General features: G+C 41.3%; 1 protein-coding gene across 2 annotated transcripts in view; it reads right to left on the bottom strand.

The window, feature by feature from the left end:
- Positions 1 to 2,340: 2,340 nt before the first annotated feature.
- LOC126355895 (trypsin beta-like) overlaps positions 2,341 to 25,109 on the bottom strand; it is a 210,000-nt gene continuing 187,231 nt past the window's right edge. The window contains exons 1-2 of one of the 2 annotated variants that reach the window (XM_050006403.1): positions 5,822 to 6,230; positions 2,341 to 2,752 (exon numbers count right to left, since the gene is read on the bottom strand). In XM_050006403.1, coding sequence (XP_049862360.1) covers positions 2,393 to 2,752; positions 5,822 to 6,229 — 768 coding nt within the window. In that variant the 5' untranslated portion in view covers position 6,230 and the 3' untranslated portion in view covers positions 2,341 to 2,392. Of the gene's footprint in view, positions 2,753 to 5,821; positions 6,231 to 25,109 lie in introns of those variants that run through there. The other variant, XM_050006404.1, reaches the window with a different exon arrangement.

Below are 25,109 nucleotides of genomic sequence, written 5' to 3'. Positions count from 1 at the left end.
CCACACCGTAAGAAAAGGGTTTATAGAACTGTAGATATAAACAAGTCATACTGTCGCTTACATATGACAATATGTAGAATCCTTTATTTCGCAAAGATATTGCATTTAACAGCTCGTCATACAAACAACACGGAACTGAAGACAGTAACACTACAGATGGCAGTTACAGAGGGTTTACAGAAAGAGACACAAAACCTGCAATACTGTAATTCTATCTCCGATGTGAAAAATGAGAAAAAATAACCAGGTGCAAGTAGGACACGCGCTCTGAGGCTTCCATACAAATTTCTGTATGTATACAGACAGTTCGTTCATTACAGAATTGTTGAATGTTGACGATTTATGCTTCTCATCGTCACTGATACTGGTAAAATATCATTCACGGGAATTCCAGGACTTGCGAGTGTGCTTTAATTTTAATTTTGTTCCACTGCATATTTTTGTTTTACATCGTGTTTCACGAGGAGCTTCTGACTTGGGATATGTGGAACATAAGGCATATCTAGTGCGCCGTGATCGGCTCCTGTTAATGCCGTTTTCTATTTTGTCACTGTCGAGGGGGCCTTATTTCACCTCAGTTACTGTCCGAACGAGTTGCTCACTTGCCTCTGTCAGTGGCAACAGCAGCCTTTAACGATACTAGTACTGCTGTAACTTCTCTGGTGTGCGAGTTATATTTCCGTGTCATGGTCTGTGTGGCAGTTGGTCGGTTGCGGTGGAGCAGCGAGGAAGTGTCTGTGGCGTGTGTCAGGCCAGGGCTGCTGCCAGTGTGCACACGTGGTAGGAGTTGTGTGGCACTGGCTGCGAGAACAGCTAAGTTCGTCGCCCACCGCACCTGCGTACCGGAGTTGAGTAATGAGTGAACCGGTCATGAAAGCTCAACCGTTGTCACTTTTCTTTGTTGATTGCTGGTTGTTGCATCCTGGGCTGTCCCCGCAAGTAGCAACGTGATGGTGTGTTGCAGTCAGCAAACATTTTATGGTGTTTAACCTTCGAAATGATTACAATATATTAGTGAAATGCACCAACGGTATCTTCTGCCTTGTGACCGTTAACGTTCTGGTTTCCTGCCTTGGTATTAGCGTACTTTTGTGGCAGTGTGTTTTCCTTGCCCTTTTGATGCTGTCCGGCATGGAGTGTAGTTCGACATCTTGGTGTTGTTCTCCTTTTATCTTTGTGAGTTTAGTGTGGCTTGACTATGTTTATACCCCAATTATTAAGAGATAATCCTGCTGCGATCCTAGTCTTTGCTGGTACTTTTGGCTATCGTGCTGTTGCTCGGGTGGAAGGGAACTGATTAGGCGGTTGGTTGGTTCGTGAGTCGTCCGTAGGTCGTGCTTCAACCCGATTGTTTAGTGTTACGCTTGGCTGCCTGTCTCACCTAAGCTGTGGTTAGAGTGTCCTTTCCTGGCCTACTCTAGAACCACTTCTGATCACCACTGTTGTTGTTTGTGATTGTCATTTCATTTGCTCGCAGGTACTGTGCCAGGCCTTCAGCTGTGTATTAATATTTTGTGTTTTATGCTTAGTATGAGACCTTGAGCCGAACTTCGTAACAACTTTAAGATTAGGCCTTCAGCTGTGTTTCATTTAAAATTCTTTTTGCTCTGCATTTAGGCCTTCAGCCACGTTTGTTTCAGAATCTGTGGCTTTAATTTGTAAATCCGTGACTGGAAGGTCTCTCTTTAATTATCTTGAATTCTTGAAACGCCCTTCAGTCATGTTCTGTAACTGTTTATCTTAAGGTTGTGTTTTATTGTTCTTGAGTAATTGTTTGGGTCTTCAGCCACAAGATACTTCAAGTTTTCTTAAAACATTTTTTATGATGTACGGTGTAAAGGCTTATGTTTAAAGTCTCTCTATTATTATGTAAAGACTTTTTTAATTGGGCTTTCTGCTGAAGAATTAACTTGAATTTGCCGTATTGTGGCCTTTAGATGGAACTTGTAATTGGTTGTCTTTTAAGGAATTTCCTTTGCTGATCTAAGATATTATTTCGGCCCTTAGCCGAGATGATGTTGTAATTTTAGTTGCGTAAGACGTTTAGCCGTTACTCTAAATCCGGGTGTTTTAAAAGCAATCATTTAAACTTATTCTGGAGAAGTTAGTTGGGCCCTCAGCCGTAAATTGATCTTTGTTGTTTTCAAGAGAAAACTGTGCGTTGGTTTGAGGAATAAAGGTGTGTGTGTTCCTGTATAACTAGCAGTAATTGACCTTGGCCCCTTTCCACAACCTGATTCGCTCTGTCCTGCGAAACCAGATTTCGTAGGACACGTTGGTAAGGACAATAACGCAGACTATAATAATGTAGATGGGAAACAATTTTTTATTGATAGATTCTCTCGTTACACGTAGAGTCTTTGCATTAACAGGGCTCGAAGTAATCGCCAAGCTATACGCCGGTTTTTTCTGTTATCCAGGACCGAGCTGCGGGAACATTAGAGTAGACGCCGGGGTAGCCGGCCTCAGCGCATCCATAGCCCCAGGAGACGACACCGTACTGGGTAGAGCCCTCCACCAGGGGTCCTCCACTGTCGCCCTGGCACGAGTCTAGGCCGCCCTCCTCTTCGCCAGCGCAGATCATGCTGTCCGTGATGGCGCCGCCGTAGGCCTCGTTACACACACTCCGCTCAACGATGTGCGTGGTGACTGCCTGTAGCTGCGTGGCGGAGCTGCAGGACCTGCAGTCGCCCCACCCTGTGATGGTCACTGCTGTGCCGCCCGCGAGCTCTGAGCTGGCGAGGCTCACCACCTGCAGAACATGGCCGTTACAAACATGCTGCAGACAGCCAAGGAATGTAATACATTGTCTCAATCACAGTATACTTCTTCCCTTTTTTTATTGAATTTTGCTTTTCGGAGGGATATTTTCATTAACATATACCAACACATCACGTCGATAAAACATGTCAATAGACGCTTGTTGCGCTTGCGAAATGTGTAAAATTCCGTGGCATTGAAGCGAAAAGTTTACTCCTTGAACATACATACTTACATCTAGGTAAGCCATTCGTTGCATTGGCCAACATACAACTCAAGCTTGAAATGCGTCCCTTACATGATCACAGTTATAACCATACTCCGAAAAGTGAGAAACCTTCAACAAAAACATCCACGTTTATTGAATCACTATTAACCTTTCTGTAGAATGTAAGGGCTATGTTACTAAATAAAGTACTTTTAACATGTTGCTGATTGTTGTCGAGGCTTCAGTTTGAAGGCTAGGATGCTGCTGCCCTGCATGCTAGTCTATCTTTCACAGACGTCTTATTATCTCTGTATACCTATTCATAGCAACATTCACTTTTACCGCCTACTGTATGGAACCGTTGGTAACCTTCTACAAATTTACCCCCTAACTACCATACTTCCTTGAATTACCAAGCTAACGACTTCTTGATACAGAAAGTCGTGTTCCATCGGCCAATCTTATCTTTTCATCAAATTGTGCCTAAACTTTGTGATTTTGGTTTTGTACTGCAGCACGATTTCATTTTCAAAAGTTATTCGGTCTACCCATGTACTCTCTGCAACCACAATTCAAGAGGGTTTTTTCTCTTCTTTGTTGAACTGTTTTTCGCCCACGTTTCTTTTTTATACTCCGTTCCTTTCCTCACCATCAGTAAAATACACTATAGCGAACCATCCCTTAACAATTATAATCCGTGTTAACAAATTATTCTTAATAAATGCTTTCCTTGCCATTTCCAGTTGCACTTATCTTCATTTCAGCCAATATAACTTATTATGTTACCCAAAGAGCAAAATCTCATCTACCACTTTCATTGTCTCATTTTCGAATCTAATTCACTCAGCATCAACATATCTGATTTGAGTACATAGCATCACACTTCCGCTCGCTACTTTTCTGTTGATTTACATCGTATAAACTCTTTTAATTGACTGCCCAGTCCGTTCAACAGGCTCTTAGAAATCCTTTTCCATTTCTGAGAGAGATACACTGTGGCCGGCCGCGGTGGTCTCGCGGTTCTAGGCGCGCAGTCCGGAACCGTGCGACTGCTACGGTCGCAGGTTCGAATCCTGCCTCGGGCATGGATGTGTGTGATGTCCTTAGGTTAGTTAGGTTTAAGTAGTTCTAAGTTCTAGGGGACTAATGACCACAGCAGTTGAGTCCCATAGTGCTCAGAGCCATTTGAACCAGAGATACACTGTGATTGGTAAACATGCAAGTTTATATTTTTTCTTCCTGAAACTTAACTCCACCTTTTAATTTCTACTTGGCTTCCTTTACTGCTTCCTGCACATGCAGATTGAATTCAGAGTAGCCTACAACGTTGTCTTACCCGACTTTCGATTGCTCCTTCCTTAGCGTGATTTATAACTGCGATCTCTCTGTATAAGCCGTACATTTCCATTTTCTCACTCAATTTTGTGTCTGCTACCTTTAAAATTTAAATGACTGTATTCCAATCAATTTTCTGAAAATCCATATGTAAGTTCTATTTAAGCAACGTTATGTTTCTTTAAGCTAAGTTCGAAGATTAGCTCAAGGGTTGGTGTTGTCTCGAGCATTAATAAATTTTTTAGGAACCGAAAATCATCTGCCAGGATGTTGGCTTCCATCATTTTTTCAATTATTCTGAAAATAATCGATGTCAGGGTTTTCCAACAATGATCTATTAAACAAGCAAAATATGCACGAAAACCAGTTGTAACTGGAATATAAATGAGGTTTAAATTCTACAGGTACAAAACGTGTTCCAATAATACTAATAAATTCTAGGAATCCATTCCACCTTGTCTACGCATGTCTTATGCAGTCAACGAAGTCTTCCCTACAAGTGAATGACCACTATATCCTCGCTAGACGTTACAGTCACGAAGTCTCCAATAAAATTGTTGAAATCATGGTCAGATTGTACGAGCTGCAAGTTAAGCATCTCTCACAGGTCACCAGCCAGAACAGAGGTCAGGCGTCTACACCACTATTCCACTCACCAGCACTTATGAACCAGACCGTTGTAAATGGGTCTGTGGGACTCCTCTTTAAATCAACGAATAACATAAAGAAGCGAAGAGACTGCTACATGAAGTCATTATTACAGTAGTCTCATAGAGATCTACACTTCAAAAACGGGAATAATGTTATCTGACATCAGAGAGATGCTAAAATAAAATTGGCAGTGCCTGAATTCATACATAAGAAATTTCTCGTAGAAATATGAATCTCTCTACAGAGACCCAAAATAATTCACATAAGAAATCTGACCCCGTCAACAATGTGTACAAACTCTGACAGCTATTTAGAAAAAACTTCACTGTTCTACTGTTAAGCACAGTTATCCCTAACTTAATAAATGGTACAATTAATCATCATCTAGTTACGAACTTTGACAGCAGCCACAATTGAAGACTATATTATTTGAATGCATGTCCGCCTCTTATTCAAATAAAAAGAAAAAAAAGAGAGCTGTTCCTTTTAAGGACCAAACGTTTTTCGGCTTCTTTCTGCCATCATCAGACAGTATGTTTACTCAGTTTGCAATTTACTTCGATGAGCATTAGACAGGATTGTTGTTTTTATAATAGACTGACGGGAAAAACCAAATATTTCATTTGCTTCCAGTAGTCGGTAATATAATGCAAAGAGAATATCCCGATTGAGTGTGTAGTACAAATTCATATTGTACATTCCTATCCTAGTTCACCATCCAGAATCACTAAGCTGACAGGTCCTTATATACCAGTTGCTGTTGGCTTACAATCTATGAAATAACAACTGAATTATGTTATAAAATGCAAACAGTTTGAAGATTCAATGTATTTAAAAAAAAAAGTGATTTCATAGTGGGAGCGGTACCTGCACTTTGCTGTCAAAGGTGAACGAACCGGAAATCTCAAGGAGTGCAAAGTCGTATTCATGAGAGGAAGAGTTGTGAAGCTCGTGTTCAATCACTGTGGAAACATCGTAGACGGTTCCGCCGCTATTACGAATTGAGCTGCCAGCCCGGACTGAGAGCCAGTCTGAAAAAGCACCGAAGATGCAGTGCCCCGCCGTCAGGACCCACGTAGAGCTGATGATAGAGCCACCGCAGCTATGGGAGCCGAACTTCTGCATCGAGACCTGCCAAGGGAACTGCGAGATGTCCACCGGCTCACCGCCCACGATGCGGCCATCGAGGAGAGGCCTGAGCGTGCGGACCCTGGTGGGGGGCGCGGCGCTGCAGGCAGCGACCAGCAGGCAGAGCACGGCGGCGGACCTGGACATCTCTCTGGTGGCTCTGAAGGCCCCCAGTTCGTCAACCCATAAATAGTAAGGTCTTATCAGTCCTCGCCAACGTAATCTTATATTTCATAACGTGACAAGCTTTGTCCCTCTGGGTGTCTGGAGAAGGTCGAAGTAGTTAACGTACAATACAATACATCTTAAGTATTTACGCAGAAACAGCATCACATCCACGCTGATAGGAGGTACAGTTGAGTAACATAACTTTCTTTTATCAAGATAAGTGGCAGTTTCACAGGTGTGCCAAGTCAAACAAATTGTCAGATAAACTTGACAGAACGATGAAAATGTTTAATTTTAAGCAAAATAAAATTCACCTACAAGTCAGTACTGACAAATCGTTAACTGTCAATTAAACACACTGCGCACATTATAGAGAGGAACAAATCGTGACGTGGAAAAAGGATACACTAAACAGTAAAACACCTTCAAAAAACGAGCTTTAACATTCATTCCAAACTCAGGGGAGGAAAAGAATTGTACATATACAAACATGTTGCCAATCTAATGCTAGGGCATTATCTCCCAATGTAATGAAAACAACATTCATTGGAAAGTGTCACTTCATAACTGAGTCGACCCACTATGAATAATTTCAGTCTGTACACACACTAACACCACACAGCTGGCTGCGGTGGCCGAGCGGTTCTAGGCGCTTCAGTCAGGAATCGCGCGACTGCTACTGTCGCAGGTTCGAATCCTGCCTCGGGCATGGATGTGTGTGATGTCCTTAGGTTAATTAGGTTTAAGGAGTTCTAAGTTCTAGGGGACTTACGACCTCAGGTGTTACGTCCCATAGTGTTCAGAGCCATTTGAACCATTTAACACAACACAAATAACAGCTCGCACTGTGGAGTACATGCAATACATCCCCCGTCTGTTTTTGTGCAGATCGTCGTGAAAACATATGATACTGTGGAATCAACATTATTAAAATGCTTCAGTAGGGACTCTCGGATGTACGCTACTTGGTTGATTATACGAAAAGTTTTCTCTCGAAGATCAAGAATATTTTTAAAGTAGAAAGACGGTTTGTAACTACGATTAATCTAACATATATTCAGTCTTCATGCAGGTAGCAATCGCAATAGATGAACATATACTGCATTCAAGTGTCCTAATGTGCTTGCATTACAAAATTTTCAAATAACGTTTAGTACCTCTTCCATGGTTTTGAGCGTGTGGCGCCTAATTTTCAGAAGTAGCAGAGAATGCAAGAATAATCTTTTTCATGGTTATTCTTCATTCAATGTACTGGTGGGACGTATCTCTGGACATAATCTATGTAGTAAAAACCTCTTCATCCCTGAATTACATCTACAGCTAAAGTCTTCTTGAACGTGCTGACCCCGGATCAGTCTTTACCGTATCTACACAAATTTTTACATCCCACACTTATCTTGTTACCTAATTCACTGTGTCTGGATGTTTTAGCAAATGTCATATCAACCTACCTCTGCACTTAGTCAGTCTATGTGATGGAGCTCTAACCTCTGTAATTCGAAGCGAATCTCTTTTCATACCAAGCTACTTTGCACTGTTCTTCCATAACATTATTTCGACAGCTCTTTTTTTCCTTTGCCTGTAATGATTACGATCCGCATTTCACTTCACTGTAAGTCATTGTGGGTTGAGAGTAAATGGAAGAAAGACGAAAATAATCAAAACTATCAGGAAGGATAATAGCGAAATACTTAACATCAAAACTGATGGCTGAAGTGACAATGAGTAGTGATGCCTTGGGGAAAAAAATGCTCATGGAGGTCGAACTGACGAACTCACGAAAGAAATATTGCAGAAGCAGAATATAATTAATGTACACTAATGACATTTCGGGTATATGTAAGGGGTTACAAAGAATAACGGCAATGTTTTAAATGAGTAGTAGCAGCCATGGGCAGGTGGCAGCACTGCGGGTTCTTGATAGTTGGTGAGAAAACAGTGCACCATTTCAGTATTCATCGATCAGTGAAACGGACAACAGTGTGCGTCAGCCATAAAAATTTTTTATAAACACAATGGTAGTGTGGTAGCGGCCCAGAGGGAGTTCCGACGTTTTTATGATTTAGGACGCCATGATGCCCCTCCGTCGAAACACGTGATAAAATGTTAGATTAATTACTTTGAAGAGACTGGATTTGCAATCAAGAAGAATCCAACAAGACGACCAAGAAGTGTGACTTCTCCAGCGAACATTGATGATCTACGCGAGTGTGGTTTACGGATCCCACGACGTTCAATTCGGAAGGAAGCAGCAGTGGTTCGACTGTCCTGCGTGGAAGACAGAAGAGACACATTTTCATCTCACAGGTTACGTGAATATACAGAACTACCGTTACTGGGCAAACACATATCCTGCTGACGCTCATCTGCGAATTTTAGACGCTAGTAAAGTGACAGTATGGGCAGTGTTTCATCACGTGGAATTACCAGACCGTGTTTTTTCGCAAATGAACAAGGCAATACAATAACGGTCCATGCCGATCGTTACCTGGAGATGTTACAAACTTTCGTAACAACTGCAATAAACAACTTTCCAAACGGTCAAGAAGCCTAGTTTCAACAGGAGGGAGGGACATCACACATTGCACGGCAATCAATGGCTTATGTAGGAGAATTGTTGGGCAAACGTGTGATCCCATGATTCAGTAACATTTCCTGGCCTCTTAGATAGCCAGATTTATCCGTTTGAGATTGTTTCTTGTGGTGGTTCGTCAAGAGCCAAGTCTACACGATTCGACCAAGAATACGCGATTAGTTAAAACAGAGAATTCGGGATGCATTTCCCAGTATCCCAGATGGGAAGTTGCAGCAGTCAATGAGGAATCTCAACAGCAGGTTTCACGAATCTATTCGTACAGGAGTAGGCCATCTAAAGGACGTAATTTTTTAAAAATGATAAATGTTATCAATGTATCGTAAGTAGCAAAATTGTAAGGTTTCAGTTACTATGAATGCAATTTGTATCTTCATTACTTCTAGTTTTTCTGGATTGTTGAAATTTTCCCGTTTTTCTGAGTCACCCTGTATAGGTCTAGGTAATTGATTTAAGTGATTAGCTTTCCTAGACCACTTGTGAATGTAAGTGTTAGATAGTCCACTGCAAATATGAAATACTGGTGCATTAACAATCGTTGTAGCATCCAGAAATTGAATGTAATCAAGCAAACGTGCATGCTCTGTGTTGTACAAGTGCGGAATGTCAGCTTCTGGGAAGGAGTTACACGCCTGTTGCAGTTGGTCGGTCAGTACAGCAGCATGTGACGAGCGTTATCCACTGCCATGAACCATGGACCTGGTCGATGGTGGGGAGGCTTGCGTGCCTCAGCGATACAGATAGCCGTGCCGTAGGTGCAACCAGAACGGAGAGGTTTCTATTGAGAGGCCAGACAAACGCGTGGTTCCTGAAGAGGGGCAGCAGCCTTTTCAGTAGTTGCAGGGGCAACAGTCTGGATGATTGACTGATCTGGCCTTGTAACACTAACCATAACGGCCTTCCTGTGCTGGTATTGCGAACGGTTGAAAGCAAGGGGAAACTACAACCGTAATTTTTCCTGAGGGCATGCGGCTTTACTGTATGATTAAATGATGATGGAGTCCTCTTGTGTAAAATGTTCCGGAGGTAAAATAGTCCCCCATTCGGATCTCCGGGCGGGGACTACTCAAGAGGATGTCGTTATCAGGAGAAAGAAAACTGCCATTCTACGGATCGCAGTGTGGAATGTCAGATCCCTTAATCGAGCAGCTAGCTTAGAAAATTTGAAAATGGAAATGGACAGGTTAAAGTTAGATATAGTGGGAATTAGTGAAGTTCGGTGGAGGGAGGAACAAGACTTTTGGTCAGGTGAATACAGGGTTATAAATACAAAGTCAAATACGGGTAATGCAGGAGTAGTTTTAATAATGCATAAAAATAGTAATGCGGGTAAGCTACTACAAACAGCATAGTGAACGCATTATTGTGGCCAAGATAAACACGAAGCCCACGCCTACTACAGTAGTACAAGTTAATATGCCAACTAGCTCTGCAGATAAACGAAGAAATTCAGGAAATGTATGATGAAATAAAATAAATTACTCAGACAGAGAAGAGAGACGAAAATTTAATAGTCATGGGTGACTGGAATTCGGTAGTAGGAAAAGGGAGAGAAGGAAACGTAGTCGGTGAATATGGATTGGGGGTAAGGAATGAAAGAGGTTCAAAATGGTTCAAATGGCTCTGAGCACTATGGGACTCAACTGCTGTGGTCATCAGTCCCCTAGAACTTAGAACTACTTAAACCTAACTAACCTAAGGACATCACACACATCCATGCCCGAGGCAGGATTCGAACCTGCGACCGGGAATGAAAGAGGAAGCCGCCTGTTAGAATTTTGCACAGAGCCAAACTTAATCATAACTGACACTTGATTCAAGAATTATAAAAGAAGATTGAATATATGGAAGAAGCCTGGAGATACTAAAAGATATCAGACAGATTATATAATGGTAAGACAGAGATATAGAAACCAGGTTTTTAATTGTGAGACATTCCCAGGGGCAGATGTGGACTGACCACAATCTATTGGTTATGGACTGTAGATTAAAACTGAAGAAACTGCAAAAAGGTGGGAATTTAAGAATATGGGATCTGGATAAACTGACTAAACCAGAGGGTGTACATAGTTTCAGGGAGAGTGTAAGGGAACAAATGGCAGGAATGAGGGAAAGAAATACAGCAGAAGAAGAATGGGTAGCTTTGAGAGGTGAACTAGTGAAGGCAGCAGAAGATCAAGTAGGTACAAAGACGAGGGCTAGTAGAAAGCCTTGGGTAACAGAAGAAATATTGAATTTAATTGCTGAAAGGAGAAAATATAAAAACGCAGTAAATGAATAAGGCAAATGGGAATACAAACCTCTCAAAAATGAGATCGACAGGAAGTGCAAAATGGCTTAACAGGGATGGATAGAGGACAAATGTAAGGATGTAGAGGCTTATCTCACTTGGGGTAGGATAGATGCTGCCTACAGGAAAATTAAAGATACCCTTGAAGAAAAGTGAACCACTTGTATAAATATCAAGAACTCAGATGGACACCCAGTTCTAAGCAAAGGAAAAGCAGAAAGATGGAAGGAGTACATAGAGGGTGTACACAAGGGCGATGTACTTGAGAACAATGTTATGGAAATGGAAGAGGATGTAGATGAAGATGAAATGGAAGATATAATATGGCGTGAAGAGTTTGACACAGCACTAAAAGACCTGAAACAAGGCCCCCAGGGTAGACAACATTCCATTGGAACTACTGACGGCCTTGGGAGAGACAGTCCTGACAAAACTCTACCATCTGCTGAGCAAGAGTTACGAGACAGGCGAAATACCCTCAGAACGTCAAGAAGAATATAATAATTCCAATCCCAAAGAAAGCAGGTGTAGACAGATGTGAGAATTACCAAACTATCAGTTTAATAAGTCACAGCTGCAAAATAGTAACGCGAATTCTTTACAGACGAATGGAAAAACTTGTAGAAACCGACCTTGGGGAAGATCAGTTTTAATTCCGTAGAAATATTGGAACACGTGAGGCAATACAGACCATACTGCTTATCTTAGAAGCTAGATTAAGGAAAGGCAAACCAACGTTTCTGGCATTTGTAGACTTGCAGAAAACTTTTGACAATGTTGACTGGAATACTCTCTTTCAAATTTTGAAGGTGGCAGGGGTAAAATACAGGGAGCGAAAGACTATTTACAATTTGTGTAGAAGCCAAATGGCAGTTATAAGTGTTGAGGGGCAAGAAAGAGAAGTAGAGTTTGGGAAGGGAGTGAGACAGGGTTGTAGCTTCTCCCCGATGTTACTCAATCTGTATATTGAGCAAGCAGTGAAGGAAACAAAAGAAAAATTGGGAGTAGGTATTAAAGTCCATGGAGAAGAAATAAAAACTTTGAGGTTCACCGATGACATTTTAATTCTGTCAGAGACGGCAAAGGACTTGGAAGAGCAGTTGAGCGGAATGGATAATGTCTTGAAGGGAGGATATAAGTTGAAAATCAACAAAAGCAAAACGAGGATAATCTAGAGGATAATCTAATGTAGTCGGATTAAGTCGGGTGATGTTGGGGGTACTATTATTAGGAAATGAGACACATTAAGTTGTAAAGGAGTTTTGCTATTTGGGGAGGAAAATAAGTGATGATGGTCGAAGTAGAGAGGATATAAAATGTAGACTGACAGTGGGAAGGAAAGCTTTTCTGAAGAGAAATTTGTTAACATCGAGTATTGATTTAAGTGTCAGGAAGTCGTTTCTTAGAGTATTTGTGTGGAGTATAGCCATGTATGGAAGTGAAGCATGGACGATAAATAGTTTAGATAAGAAGAGAATAGAAGCTTTCGAAATGTGGTGCTACAGAAGAATGATGAAGATTAAATGGGTAGATCACGTAACTAATGTGGAGGTGTTGAATTATATTGGGGAGAAGAGAAGTTTGTGGCACAACGTGACTAGAAGAAGGGATCGGTTGGTAGGACATGTTCTGAGTCATCAAGGGATCACCAGTTTAGTATTGGAGGGCACCGTGGAAGGTAAAAATCGTAGAGGGAGACCAAGAGATGAATACACCAAGCTTCAGAAGGATGTCGGTTGCAGTAGGTACTGGGAGATGAAGAAGCTTGCTCATAGAGTAGCATGGAGAGCTGCATCAAACCAGTCTCAGGACTGAAGACCACAACAACAACAACGTCCTGCTGGAAGACACCTCTTGAATGGTGTTCACGAATGGCAGCACAGTAGGGCGAATCACAAAAGTGACGCACACATTTCCAGTCAAGGTGCATGGCATAGCAACTGGAGTGCTCCTGCTGTCATACGAAATTGCAACCCAAGCCGTAACTCCTGGTCTGGTCCAGCGTGTCTAGTACGCCAACATTTTGGTTGCAGGCCTTCAATTGGCCTCCTCTTAACCTACATACGGTCATCATGTTCAGCGAGGTAGAAGCAGCTTTCGTCAGAGAACACAACAGACCTCCACCCTGCCCTACGATGGGCTGTCACTTGACACCACTGAAGTCACATACCACGATGGTTTGTGGTCCGTGTGAAACACGCTACTGGGCGACTGTCTCGAAGTTTCCTTTCAAGTTACCAATTTGTAATTTGCAACAGTTCATTGTGTCATTGCGGTGCCATCTGATGCTCAAGTCAGTGTTGCAGATGCTGTACGATGTGCCAAAGCCTTAGACGGAACACCATAGTCTTTCCCCCAGGTAGTGTCATATAGCGACCCACAGCCCGATCTCCTTGCGACTGTACAGCCTCCTGACCACTGTTGCCATCAGTCATGTGCCGTGGATACATTCCTGCCAGCTCTTTGTGCAATACTGCAAAGGGACCATCCATCCCCTGACAGCGATATGATACGACCTCGTTGAAGCTCAGTGAGGTGTTGATAATGGTGTCTTTGTATCCATAAAGGAATTCTTGGCTAACATCGACGCACTACGTCAAATCTCAACGGTAACTAAAGATGACGACCGTTACAGCTTGTATTTAAAGACAACCTGATATACGTCATCATAGTGGCACTACAGGGCCCACTGTTCAGTGACTACAATGAAGCTTAAGAGACATCATCTTTCAGGTTTAGTAATACGTCTACCAGTTCTCGTTTACACCGCACAGGTCCTCCTCGATGTCTCACTTTTTTTACGTTTGGAGTCTAACATAGTACAGTAGTGAATCATGGACTATAGGTACCCCGGAATATTAGGGAAACGAATCGTTTGTGATGTGTTGCTACAGAAGTATGTCGGAATTAAGGTGCACTGATAAGGTGAGGAGCTTGGAAGTGACGAACAAAGGAAAATATTGAAATCACTGTAAAGAGGTGGAGACAGGATGATAGGACATGTGTGCAGACGTTGGTGACGAAATTCCGCGGTTATAACGCGAGCAATAGACGGTAAAACCTGTTGAGGACAACAGAACAGAGACCGGAACACATCCAACAAATAGCTGACGACGTAGTGTGGAGGCGCTACTATGAGATGAATAAGATCGCGCATAAAAGGAATTCATGGCGGCGCCATCAAACCAGTCAAAGGACTGTTGAAAGAAAAATGACCACACACTCTTCTTCTGACTGCATTTCCTGATCTGGTCGATTCTTCAAAATGTTTTACCTTTTAGAGTTTCATTAGTTTAAACTATAATTTCCTTATATATATGCGCTGAGTCTGTATTTGTTTCTAGAAGTGTTTTTTATTTTAAATTCATTATTCTAAATCTCTGTGTAACAGTTATATAACCTACCTGAAACTTTTTCATATCTATAGTAGTACACTAATTTATTTCAGTATTCTTAAACCATGTAATGAAAGTAATTAAATTGTACTCTGGGCTTAAATTCACCAGATAGGTTGCATTTTCTTTCGTATCCTTCGGCCGACATTATCTAACTACACCGTTTCTTTTCCTTTGTCCACTGACGAAGTCCAGGTCCTCATCACAATTAACCTTAGTCTCCCTAAGTGCATTGAATAACTTCGTTTATCTCATAAATACAGTTTCTCTGTCTCTTTATGAACTCCTGGGGTAGTAGCTACATAAATAAACAAGTGCTTTCCCCCAAATCTGCCTGATTCTCGTGGGTTAGGCCATTAATAGTCATCAATCAAACAGACATTCTACCATAAAGGATTAGGCCGACATCGATACCTACCACGTACCACATCCAGAAGGACGTTTACCGAAATTGCACGGAGCAGAGAACTACTCTAAAATAGAGCTGAGAGGTGGTCATTTTAGCTGTCTTTCGACATGGAGCTGAAACAAGTCACTGTTATCAATACGCCTTTGGGTTTGTAAAACAGTTGAAGGCGACCTCTCGGTTTCTCATGTGTTCGTGACAATCCCGACGATACCTCAAACAACTCGTTCATTGCTCATGGCGAGTACTATATAACTTGATCGTGTCATCGTAACTGGAACAAAACTTGACGCCCATTTACGAAATCTTTCGACCCTCTTCCGTTAACTGAAAGTATGTGCGTCAAAAAGATAATGGAAAAGTTTTGCGAAATCATATGGAGAACAGACGTGTTTCGATTGAAGACAGTATCATTCCTACCCAGCAGAATGTTTCTCTGTGTGTTGAACTGCAGCACAAGGAGGATTCCTGAAGGGTCTTACGTAATGAATGCATTGCTTCATTTATGCCAGCATGAAGTGAGTTTTGAATGATGACAAGAATGTCAAGCCTGTAACATTGTACATCGCTAATTAACATATTGCAAGTCGCAAAAGTTGCAACAGATTTCAAATACTCAATATAAATGAGCACATTTCATGGGATTAACACATTCTCGGGAACATCGGAAATCGATATGAGCAGTACGTGCCTAGCAGCTGTTGTTGAAACAAGGCAGCGATTCAACCTCTTGTGATATGCTGATGAAAACATACACCAATGTTACAGCTTTAACAAGGCTTACACTCTCATCGGTTGAGCTATTTGAACGTTTGATCGCAAACGTACCGATTTTGGAGACAAACTATCGGTTCCGAGTACTGACGAACCTAAATGATGCCACATGCGCAACTGACTGTCGAGAATGGCAATTACTCCTTATTGAACTGCAATAGTTTGATATTGAATCAGTAATTAATAACGAACTTAAAAACCGTAATGACTTTGTGGAAATAGATATTTACACTACTGAATAAAATAGTTGCTTGGAACGAACTTGAATAATTTTGAAGAATACGATCGCAACTCAATTTGGACTAACGTTGCAGCCGACTCATTTGATTACAAGAGTGATGGAAGTAATCGGTTTTTGCTCTAACATTTAGATTAAGTAATTTGGTGTCATTCCAAACGTCGCAAATGGTTGCTTTTACTGAAATTAATATGCCTGAATCACTCTGCTAAATAACTTAGACAGTAGAGTAATATATTATGAGGCTACTGTAACACCGAATAACCTAGAACACGGCACTATGTACATGTCACAGAGTTTTAAGACTTACTCCGACTAATTACTCTTAGATAAATCAAGAAATTCAGAAAAAATTACCTTCAATTCAATGGAAGACGTTACAGTAATCAACTGTTGAAACAACGCTGAAATACAGCAAACGAAGCTTTCAGCATCCAGCAACATAGAAGCAACTGCTTCTTTCTTTCTGTATTCAACTTGTTTATTGCCAGCGTTAAAATTAAATTAAAGATTTACTGTATATTAAAATAAGACTCTGCTGTAGGTCTTATGCTACGCATTCAGGCTGTTAGTTGTCTTAGATGTACGTGTAAATTTTTCCAAGAAATAAATTGTAATATAACTATTCTGTTAGGTTGTATATCCATGGTACTCGGTTACGAAAATGGAAATATTCGGATCACATATCTATCCTAGAGACTAAAGTCATATATCAGCAATGTAGTTTACGACACGCAATCCATTTTGATGCTGAGTACTGTATTCTGGGAAAATTGCTGTTTTTCAGAAGAGTCAGTGGGACTTATAATTTAAGTAACTGATCGCTGTAAGTTTTAGTTTTACAGTGTCGTGATGATGGCGTTGCCAAAACGTTGTAATCCTTTGGGGAGTTTGGTTGTCGGTAACGGTGGTCCAACTGCTCAATTTTTCAAATCATTAATGCTGTAGAGTGACATGAACTGCCGTGAGCATTCTCTTCTCTGACCACTGTAACCTTTGAGTCTGCTGTTTGCAATATTTACGAAGCTGTTAAGCTCCAGATCTCAAATTGACCTGAGGTGCAGTTCGCCATTCTTGAGCCCGTCTCGTGGGTCAAACCCGCTGCTACGGGCGTGTGCAGTGTCCACCAGCTCAGGCCAGCTTTCATAGTCACTGTGAGGTAGACGTACTTTTCCTTTCCATTAAAATTCCAATTCTCTAAAATAATATTCCAGTTATAACAATAGTTAAACATTAACAGTATCAGAGTGTAATTTTACATAAAAGGACATTTCCGTACCACCTAGTGTCACTTTCCAGAACCAGTTAAATATGTACAGTAAAATAATTCTGCTGCGCAGCTCTAAGTTCCGTAAAATTTCCTCGGGAAGCTATATAGCTAACTGTGTTATTTTGTATTTGAGAAAAAAAATGGACAAACGAAACTGTATTGACGTTTTACAAATGTTACAGCCGTAACTGATAGAGAGTCAGACAACAATATTAAGTATCATGAGGCCTACTGAAACTTTTCAGATTATAAAACAGGGAAACGGAAACTAGTGTTGATAGAACGTATCAGAATGATCTTCGTTTTGTTTATATTAAACCACTGGTCTTTAGTGTGGACGAAATGCAGTATGGTAGCATTTTGGAAGCACATGAATAGGGCACTCTCATATAGGTCTAAAATCTTTCTAATAATGGTGCATCAAAATGTGTACTCCACAACCCACATCACGTTATGTCGGAGGATATTTGTTTGTTCCACTGTCACTTGCCCCCTTCCCTTTCCCGATCCTTTAAGGTTCGTGAGTAGAACTACTGGTGGCAAGGCTCTGTGTCAGGTGAGTAACTTGGGACTGAGCAGCAACGTAGTTCTTGACGAATATTCAAATCTTGCAATTTTTGTTTTGACAAATTTGTGCCCATAAATTTCTTTTTTTTAACGAGTTGGTTCCGCTAGGAGCGTGAGGTCCTTCGGGTGACGAAGTACGTGCATATGCTGGCTAGGGATGTAATTTTGCTCGAATTAGTCATCGCGGAAATTTGCATCCCTTTTGGTCTGTTAAATAGGGATCAGTGTTGAAACTTCCCGACAGATTAAAACTGTGTGACCTCTCCTTCGCAGGAGAGCTTCTGTAAAGTTTGAAAGGTATGAGACGAGGCACTGGCAGAACTAAAGCTGTGAGTACCGGGCCTGAGTCGTGCTTCGATGGCTCAGTTGGTAGAGCACTTGCCCGCGCAGGGCAAAGGTCCCGAGTTCAAGTCTCTGTCAGTCACACAGTTTTAATCTGTCAGGAAGTTTCATATCAGCGCACACTCCGCTGCAGAGTGAAAATCTCAATCAGGGATCAGGGTTTCTTATTGTGTTTATCTTGTAGGCTAATGATTAATATGAGGAGGTATAAATCTGTGTTTCTCTGTTGTGTATGCTTATGTTGTCAGCGCCAGAGGAGACCTTGGTACCTTTGTCTCGTTGAAGGTAGTTCTTGGAGTACTAGAGTACAGTTTTAAGAGATGTTTGTGCCTGTCCACGTCTTGAGAGCTTCATGACTTAGTTATGTTGGTGTTCAGAAATTTTTGATTTTTATTTTTAAGCTCTAGCAGTGCAAACTAAGGCTTTCCTTAAGTAAAATACAGAAAACGTATCAACAAGGTTCTTCGACTCTGTCTAGAAATAGACACAATCTTACTGTTATAAGTCCATTAAAGGAACTCAATAAAACTATAACTGTGATCAATCTAAGAATTAGACATCCCTGTCAAGTTCTGTTTAAGCATAAGCTTGTCTACGGCAATACTACAGAGGCAATAGCAACTTCAGTGTTTAGATATCAAATTACCTACGTAAATCGACAAAGCAAAACTAAATGAGGGTTATGAACAGCAACATTAGGGCGATGTATGTGGCAAGTAGCAAATAGACATAAGAGAATAGCAGTGATACATGGTAAGTGCGACGGATGTTTATTTGAATTGGAATCAAGTCATGCGCCGACAAAGACTAACTGATTTCAATTATGATAATCACCTTGTAATAATAATAGTAGTAATAATAATGATGAATTAACGGGACAGAAAAGACAGTTACAAGAAGAAGACATTTGATGCTCATAAATACTTTTGAAACATTTTATCTCGTTTTACTTGGAATCGTTTGATCTCGCTTTCTCACCATCGTTAAAAAGTTTCCACTTAAAGATGTGCAAATTAAGGTTTGTATCAGTTCATAATTTCAATGCTGGATTTTAGTAATTCTTTTCTCTTGATGGAGAGGATAGATTTGATATCATTTTAATCGGCTCATATTAATGTATAATCTATGTGTCGGTTTTTAAAAGCACTTAATTTTCATCGTGGAAAAATAAGAAAGCCCGATCTTCTAATCGAAGATTCGTCTTGCTTGTTCCTGAGGTTCTGTAAGATACATGCAAGTTAAACTAAGAATTCTAACTTGTTGAATAATTAATTTTATTATCAACCATATTACCACGTCTTTTGACTGTTCTGTCCATTAACGAAGTCATTTTCGTGTACACTTTCTTTGAGTCATCAGTCTTTTGACTGTGGCCCGCCACAAAGATTTTTCCTTTGGCAATCTTTTCTTCCCATACAATCACCTGCATCCTATGTTCACGGTTGTTTGCTTGATATATCCCAATTTCTATCTTCCTCTACAGTCGTGTCCATCTATAGTTCCTTCTAGTACTATAGAACTTATTTCCTGAATGTCTTAATCCTGTTCCTTCTTCTGGTCAGTGTTTTCTACATATTCCATTCCTCGCTGATTTTACGAAGAACCTTCTCATTCTTCACCTCATCAGTGCACCTTATTTTCTATATTCTTCTGTAGCACCACATCTCAAATTACTCGATTTTTTCCTGTTCCGGTTTTCCCACAAGCCACATATCACTATCACTTCTGTTCTCCAAACACAAATCCTCAGAAAATGCTTCTTCAGATTAAGACTTATGTTCGACACTAGTAATCTTCTGTTGTCCAGTAATGCCCTGTTTGACAGTGTTAGCTAGCTTTTCATGACCCATTTGCTCTATCCATCATGGATTATTTTGCTGCCTAGGTAGCACACTTCCGTAATTTCGTCTACTTCATGATCACCAACACTGATGCTAAGGTTGCCACTGTTCTCATTTCACTTACTTCCCATTAATTTCATCTTTCATCGATTTACCCTCAATTAGACTGTTCATTACATTTAACAGAATCGGTAATCATTCTTCACTTTCACTAAGGACAGCAATGTCATCAGCTAATCTTATCGCAGATATCCTTTCACCTTGAATATTACTCCCGCTCTACAACCTTTCTTTTATTCCCGTCATTTCTTCTTCGATGTATAGATTGGTCAGTAGCTGTCAAAGACTACCTCCCTGTATCACTCCCTTTTGAATCCGAGAACTTAGTTTTTGGTCTTCTAGTCTTACTGCTCCCTGTTGGTTCTTGTACACATTGTAGCACACGGATTATATTAATTCAGATTACAGCACAGCCAAATGCAGGAGAGCATGGATGTTATGCTTCGCAAAGTACAACACAAATCATCCTTTGGGAGGAGACCTGGGCAGGGGAGTTGTGGATGTAATTGACACAGCAATACCTGCAGCTGAGACGGTAGATGGCTTTCTAAACAAGCAAGAAGAGAAGGGTTTAGTACACTTATCACAAGCTGAAGCAAACTCAACCCTTCCTCGTGTAAGCAATTTCCCAACTGTGTACTGAAATCATCTTTTGTTAATATCTTAGTAATACCAGGGGTTACGACACTTATGGCGACCTCCGTTGAGCTGTACGGTCACGTTCGCTGCAGTGCTGGAGACATCGGCCGGGCCTCTGCCACGGCTGATGTAACTGCCAAGTGCAGAGGATGTCACTCGCAGAAGCTGTGGCGTTATACCACCGATCGGTCGCGCTGTGATCTGTCAGTATTATGGGATGTCACGCACGCACACGTGAGAGGCGCCTGGGCGCCTCAACCTCACTGTCGCAGCTTGTAATGACTCACGGCGAGGGTCATAATTAAGGAATCTGAAAAAGAGAAACAAATCTACTGACTCCAGTCCTCTTTTCCTGGAGTCAAGGTAACGACGTCGCCTTATTAGAGAATGGTCTGAATCTACTGACTATCGTACAGTGAGTCAGGAACATTTAATTACTGTTTAGTGACTAAGTAATTACAGAGGAACTTGAATGTCGTGGTCTTTGTGTGGTGAAATTTGCCGGTAGTAAGGAATCAGGTGATTTTTCACAATTCAGAGGTAATGTGAGTCATGATTAGCTAGTACCTGTTAGATATACGCAATGTAGCATAAAGGCCTTTCAGCACCGTGTAAAGAATCAGTAACACTAGTGTATTAGACATATAGATGTCACAGGGATGGTGTTTCAAAATGAGCAACGGGAAGGGCAAGGTTCCTGCAGAATAAGAGATGCAAGGTGTGTCAGAATCGGTGGAAATTGCATATTCTAAGAAACAGTAGCTATGTTCACAATAGACGGTACGTAGTTACGTGGTCCTGACAATTAGTAATTGCCACAGCGAGGTGTAGACTTATCAGCCCCATGTTTAGCTGCTCCCTTCTCTGATAAATCAGATGGGGATGAACAAGCTTTTGTGAAAGATCTTATGAATTTGGCAGCTGTGTTAGGCTGGTCTGTCACAGAAATTGTAAGGGCAGCAAAGTTGAGGTGGTTGCGAGAGATAAATCTAATACGGGGTACACAGTGGTGATCAAAAGAGCGAGAACGTTTGAGGAATTTATGAAGTGGTTAGCTCAGACGTATGTGAAGAGGAGATTGAGAGATCTTATAGGGAAATTCTGGGAGTTGTAACGGAGAAGAAAGTGGAATAAGTGAAGTAATTTGCTGATGGAATAAGGAACAGTATGAGGCACTTACGAGCTGCGACAGTATGATACGGTGAATGAGGTAATTTTACGACAGTATGACCAGAAGTGAATGACACATTTTTAAGAGGATTAAATTCATAAATGTGAAGAAAAGTACGGACAAGAGGTCCAACAGACTTCCATGCAGCTGTCTGATTCGCTACAGAATCTGAAGAAATTGAGATGTTACGTGGAATGTGGGTAATACGGATGGTGTTTCCACCAGTATAATTTGTTACAGGTGTGAAAAAGTTGGGCAAGTGAGGAAGCAATGTCTCCAGCCTCGGAACAACGTTAGTAGAGGGAGAGGTGTCCATAGTTTCAGATGTGAGAGACTGAGAAAGGACCAGACATTAATTTCCAAATGGAACCTACGGTTATTCACAGTAAGATTGGATGGTACAAGTTGTATGCATAGGTGTTTTATGTGGCCTGAGGAATAGTAGCACAGAGGAACTTGAGCATATTACCGATCACAGGGGAGCATATGTCGGCGATGGCAATGGTGATTTGGTGGGATGTAAGGAATGGAACCCGTAACCTGCCCCTTCCTGCTCGGCCAACATGGACTGCGATATGACTGATCGTGATCACATACGCCTAATGAAATTTTACACTTAGTAAAGCTATCGTCACCGTAGGAAAATAGCACCAGTAAGTAGGAAGAGTGTATAACAGACTCTTCTTAAGGAATAATCTCTCCTAAACTTAAGCTAAATACTGATGATAATTTTGAAAGGTTTGAAATATAGTGCAATCGCTTACGAAACGCAGGGGATTGTGGAGAGGGGAGGGGGGGGGGGGTGAGCGTTGGGGAGGGTATAATATACTATTTACTGCAAAAATCACCCATAACATAAAGAAAATACTGATTATGTAGAGACTGGATAATTAAACAGTCACCGTTCACTAGGGCAATGAATCTCCTGAATATTGAGAACCGTAATGCAAAGAAATTTACGCAAATAATCACTGGCATGGTAACAGAAGGTACCACAGCGCCACAGTTCACGATAAATTAAATGAATGAAGAAGCACTGAGTTGGCCATTACTTATTCAGAAATACGATATTTTGAAAGTAACGTTAAATGAAGTTACTGTTTACGTAAACGACTGATTTAACTTTAATTTTTTAATGTAAAAAAAAGAATTTTCAGTAGTGTAATGTCTTCACGGTGTTAGGGGATTTCGTAACTGTGTGAGATTATTTTATCCATGACAATAGACACTTCGATTATAATGAAATTAATATCTCTGTAATTGGATTATCTGTGTAATTTAAAGAACAAGAACTCGCTACTTTTTTGTTCTCATGTGCGTAACTTTCTTGCTTTAATTGACGAATCATTTAGCCAGAGATAATTTTAATTTGGTACGTACTTGCATTTGAGTGCAAACTTTTAATAGCCAGAAAAATATAAAATTACGTAATAATTTCAAAACCCAATGAGGAAAGTTTCCAACCGGTTTCTCATACACAAACAGTAGTTGACCGGCGTTGTCTGGTGAAACGTTGTTGTGATGCCTCGTGTAAGGAGTAGAAATTTGTACCATCAAGTTTACGACTTCGATAAAGGTCGGATCGTAGCCTTTCGCAATTGCGGTTTATCGTACCGCGACATTGCTGCTGACGTTGGTCGAGATCCAATGACTGTTAGCAGAATATGGAATCGCTGGGTTCAGGAGGGTAATACGGATCGCCGTGCTGGATCCCAACGGCCTCGTATCACTAGCAGTCGAGATGACAGGCACCTTATCCGCATGGCTGTAACGGATCGTGCAGCCACGTCTCGATCCCTGAGTCAACAGATGGGGACGTTTGCAAGACAACAACCATCTGCACGAACAGTTCGACGAAGTTTACAGCACCATGTACTATCAGCTCGGAGACCATGTCTGCGGTCACCCTTGACACTGAGTCACAGACAGGAGCGCCTGCGATGGTACACTCAAAGACAAAGCTGGGTGTAAGAATGGCAAAACGTCATATTTACCGATGAATCCAGGTTCTGTTTACAGCATCATAATGGTCACATCCGTGCTTGGCGACATCGCGGTGAACGCACATTGGAAGCGTGTATTCGTCATCGCCATACTGGCGTATCAACCGGCGTGATGGTATGGGGTGCCATTGGTTAGACGTCTCGGTCACATCTTGTTCGCATTGACGGCACTTAGAATAGTGGACGTTACATTTCAGATGTGTTACGACCCGTGGCTCTACCCTTCATTCGATCCCTGTGAAACCCTACATTTCAGCAGGATAATCCACGACGGCATGTTGCCGGTCCTGTGCGGGCCTTTCTGTATACAGAAAATGTTCGACTGCTGCCCTGGCCAGCACATTCTCCAGAACTCTCACCAATTAAAAACGTCTGGTCAATGGTAGAAGAGCAACTACTCTTGATAAGCCGTGGTATCGTGTTGAAGCTGCATGGGCAGCTGTACCTGTACACGCCATTCACGACTCAATGTCCAGACGTATCAAGGCCTTTATTAGAGCCAGAGGTTGTTGTTCTGGATACTGATATCTCTGATCTATGCACCTAAACTACGTGAAAATGTAATAACATATCAGTTGTAGTATAATATATTTGTCCAATGAATAACCGTTTATTACCTTTTTGGTGTAGCAATTTTAATGGCCAGTAGTGTAGTTGGCCTCAGTCTTACAATGGTAATAGTAACATAGGACAAAGAGTTGGAAGAAATTCTCCTTCTTTCAATAAGGGGCATAAGCAAGACAACAGATATCATCCAGGGTACAGTAATTACAATTGTAATAACAAAAATCAACCAAACTTCTGGCAACCACTACAACAGTAGTCAAACAGTAACTGGCATCCTAGTACAGAAACCAATAGAAAATCAGGTGGCGCTTCTGCACCACTGAAAAGTACCGCTGAACACAATAGTTCTGGACAAAACTGGAGGCAGCAGCCACCAGTAAGGTTTAGAGAAGTGGTGGGCAGCGGTACGCCTAGCAGTTCAGAGGCGTTAAACTAAATGCGACATCTTACAGCCCTCATATGGCGATCGCGGAAGAAACAGTGGAGAACTGTCGTGTGAGAGTGTATTTAATAAGATACAACCAGGGCGAAAAGCTGACTAATGAACTCTGTGAAGAAAACCATTTGTGTAAACTCACCGAAACGGAAACAATCCAAGCTGCATTTCTCGCAGCAGTAGGTGGAATACCAAGCTCAGTGATTGCTGACACGAGCGCTGCTACAAATTGTATGGTTTTAGAATTCTGTTATAAGGCTTGTGATC

The sequence above is a fragment of the Schistocerca gregaria genome, chromosome 3, assembly GCF_023897955.1.
Source record: "Schistocerca gregaria isolate iqSchGreg1 chromosome 3, iqSchGreg1.2, whole genome shotgun sequence".
Classification (NCBI taxonomy): domain Eukaryota; kingdom Metazoa; phylum Arthropoda; class Insecta; order Orthoptera; family Acrididae; genus Schistocerca; species Schistocerca gregaria.
Note: the sequence above shows the minus strand (reverse complement) of the source record. Positions and strands in the feature narration are given on the sequence as shown.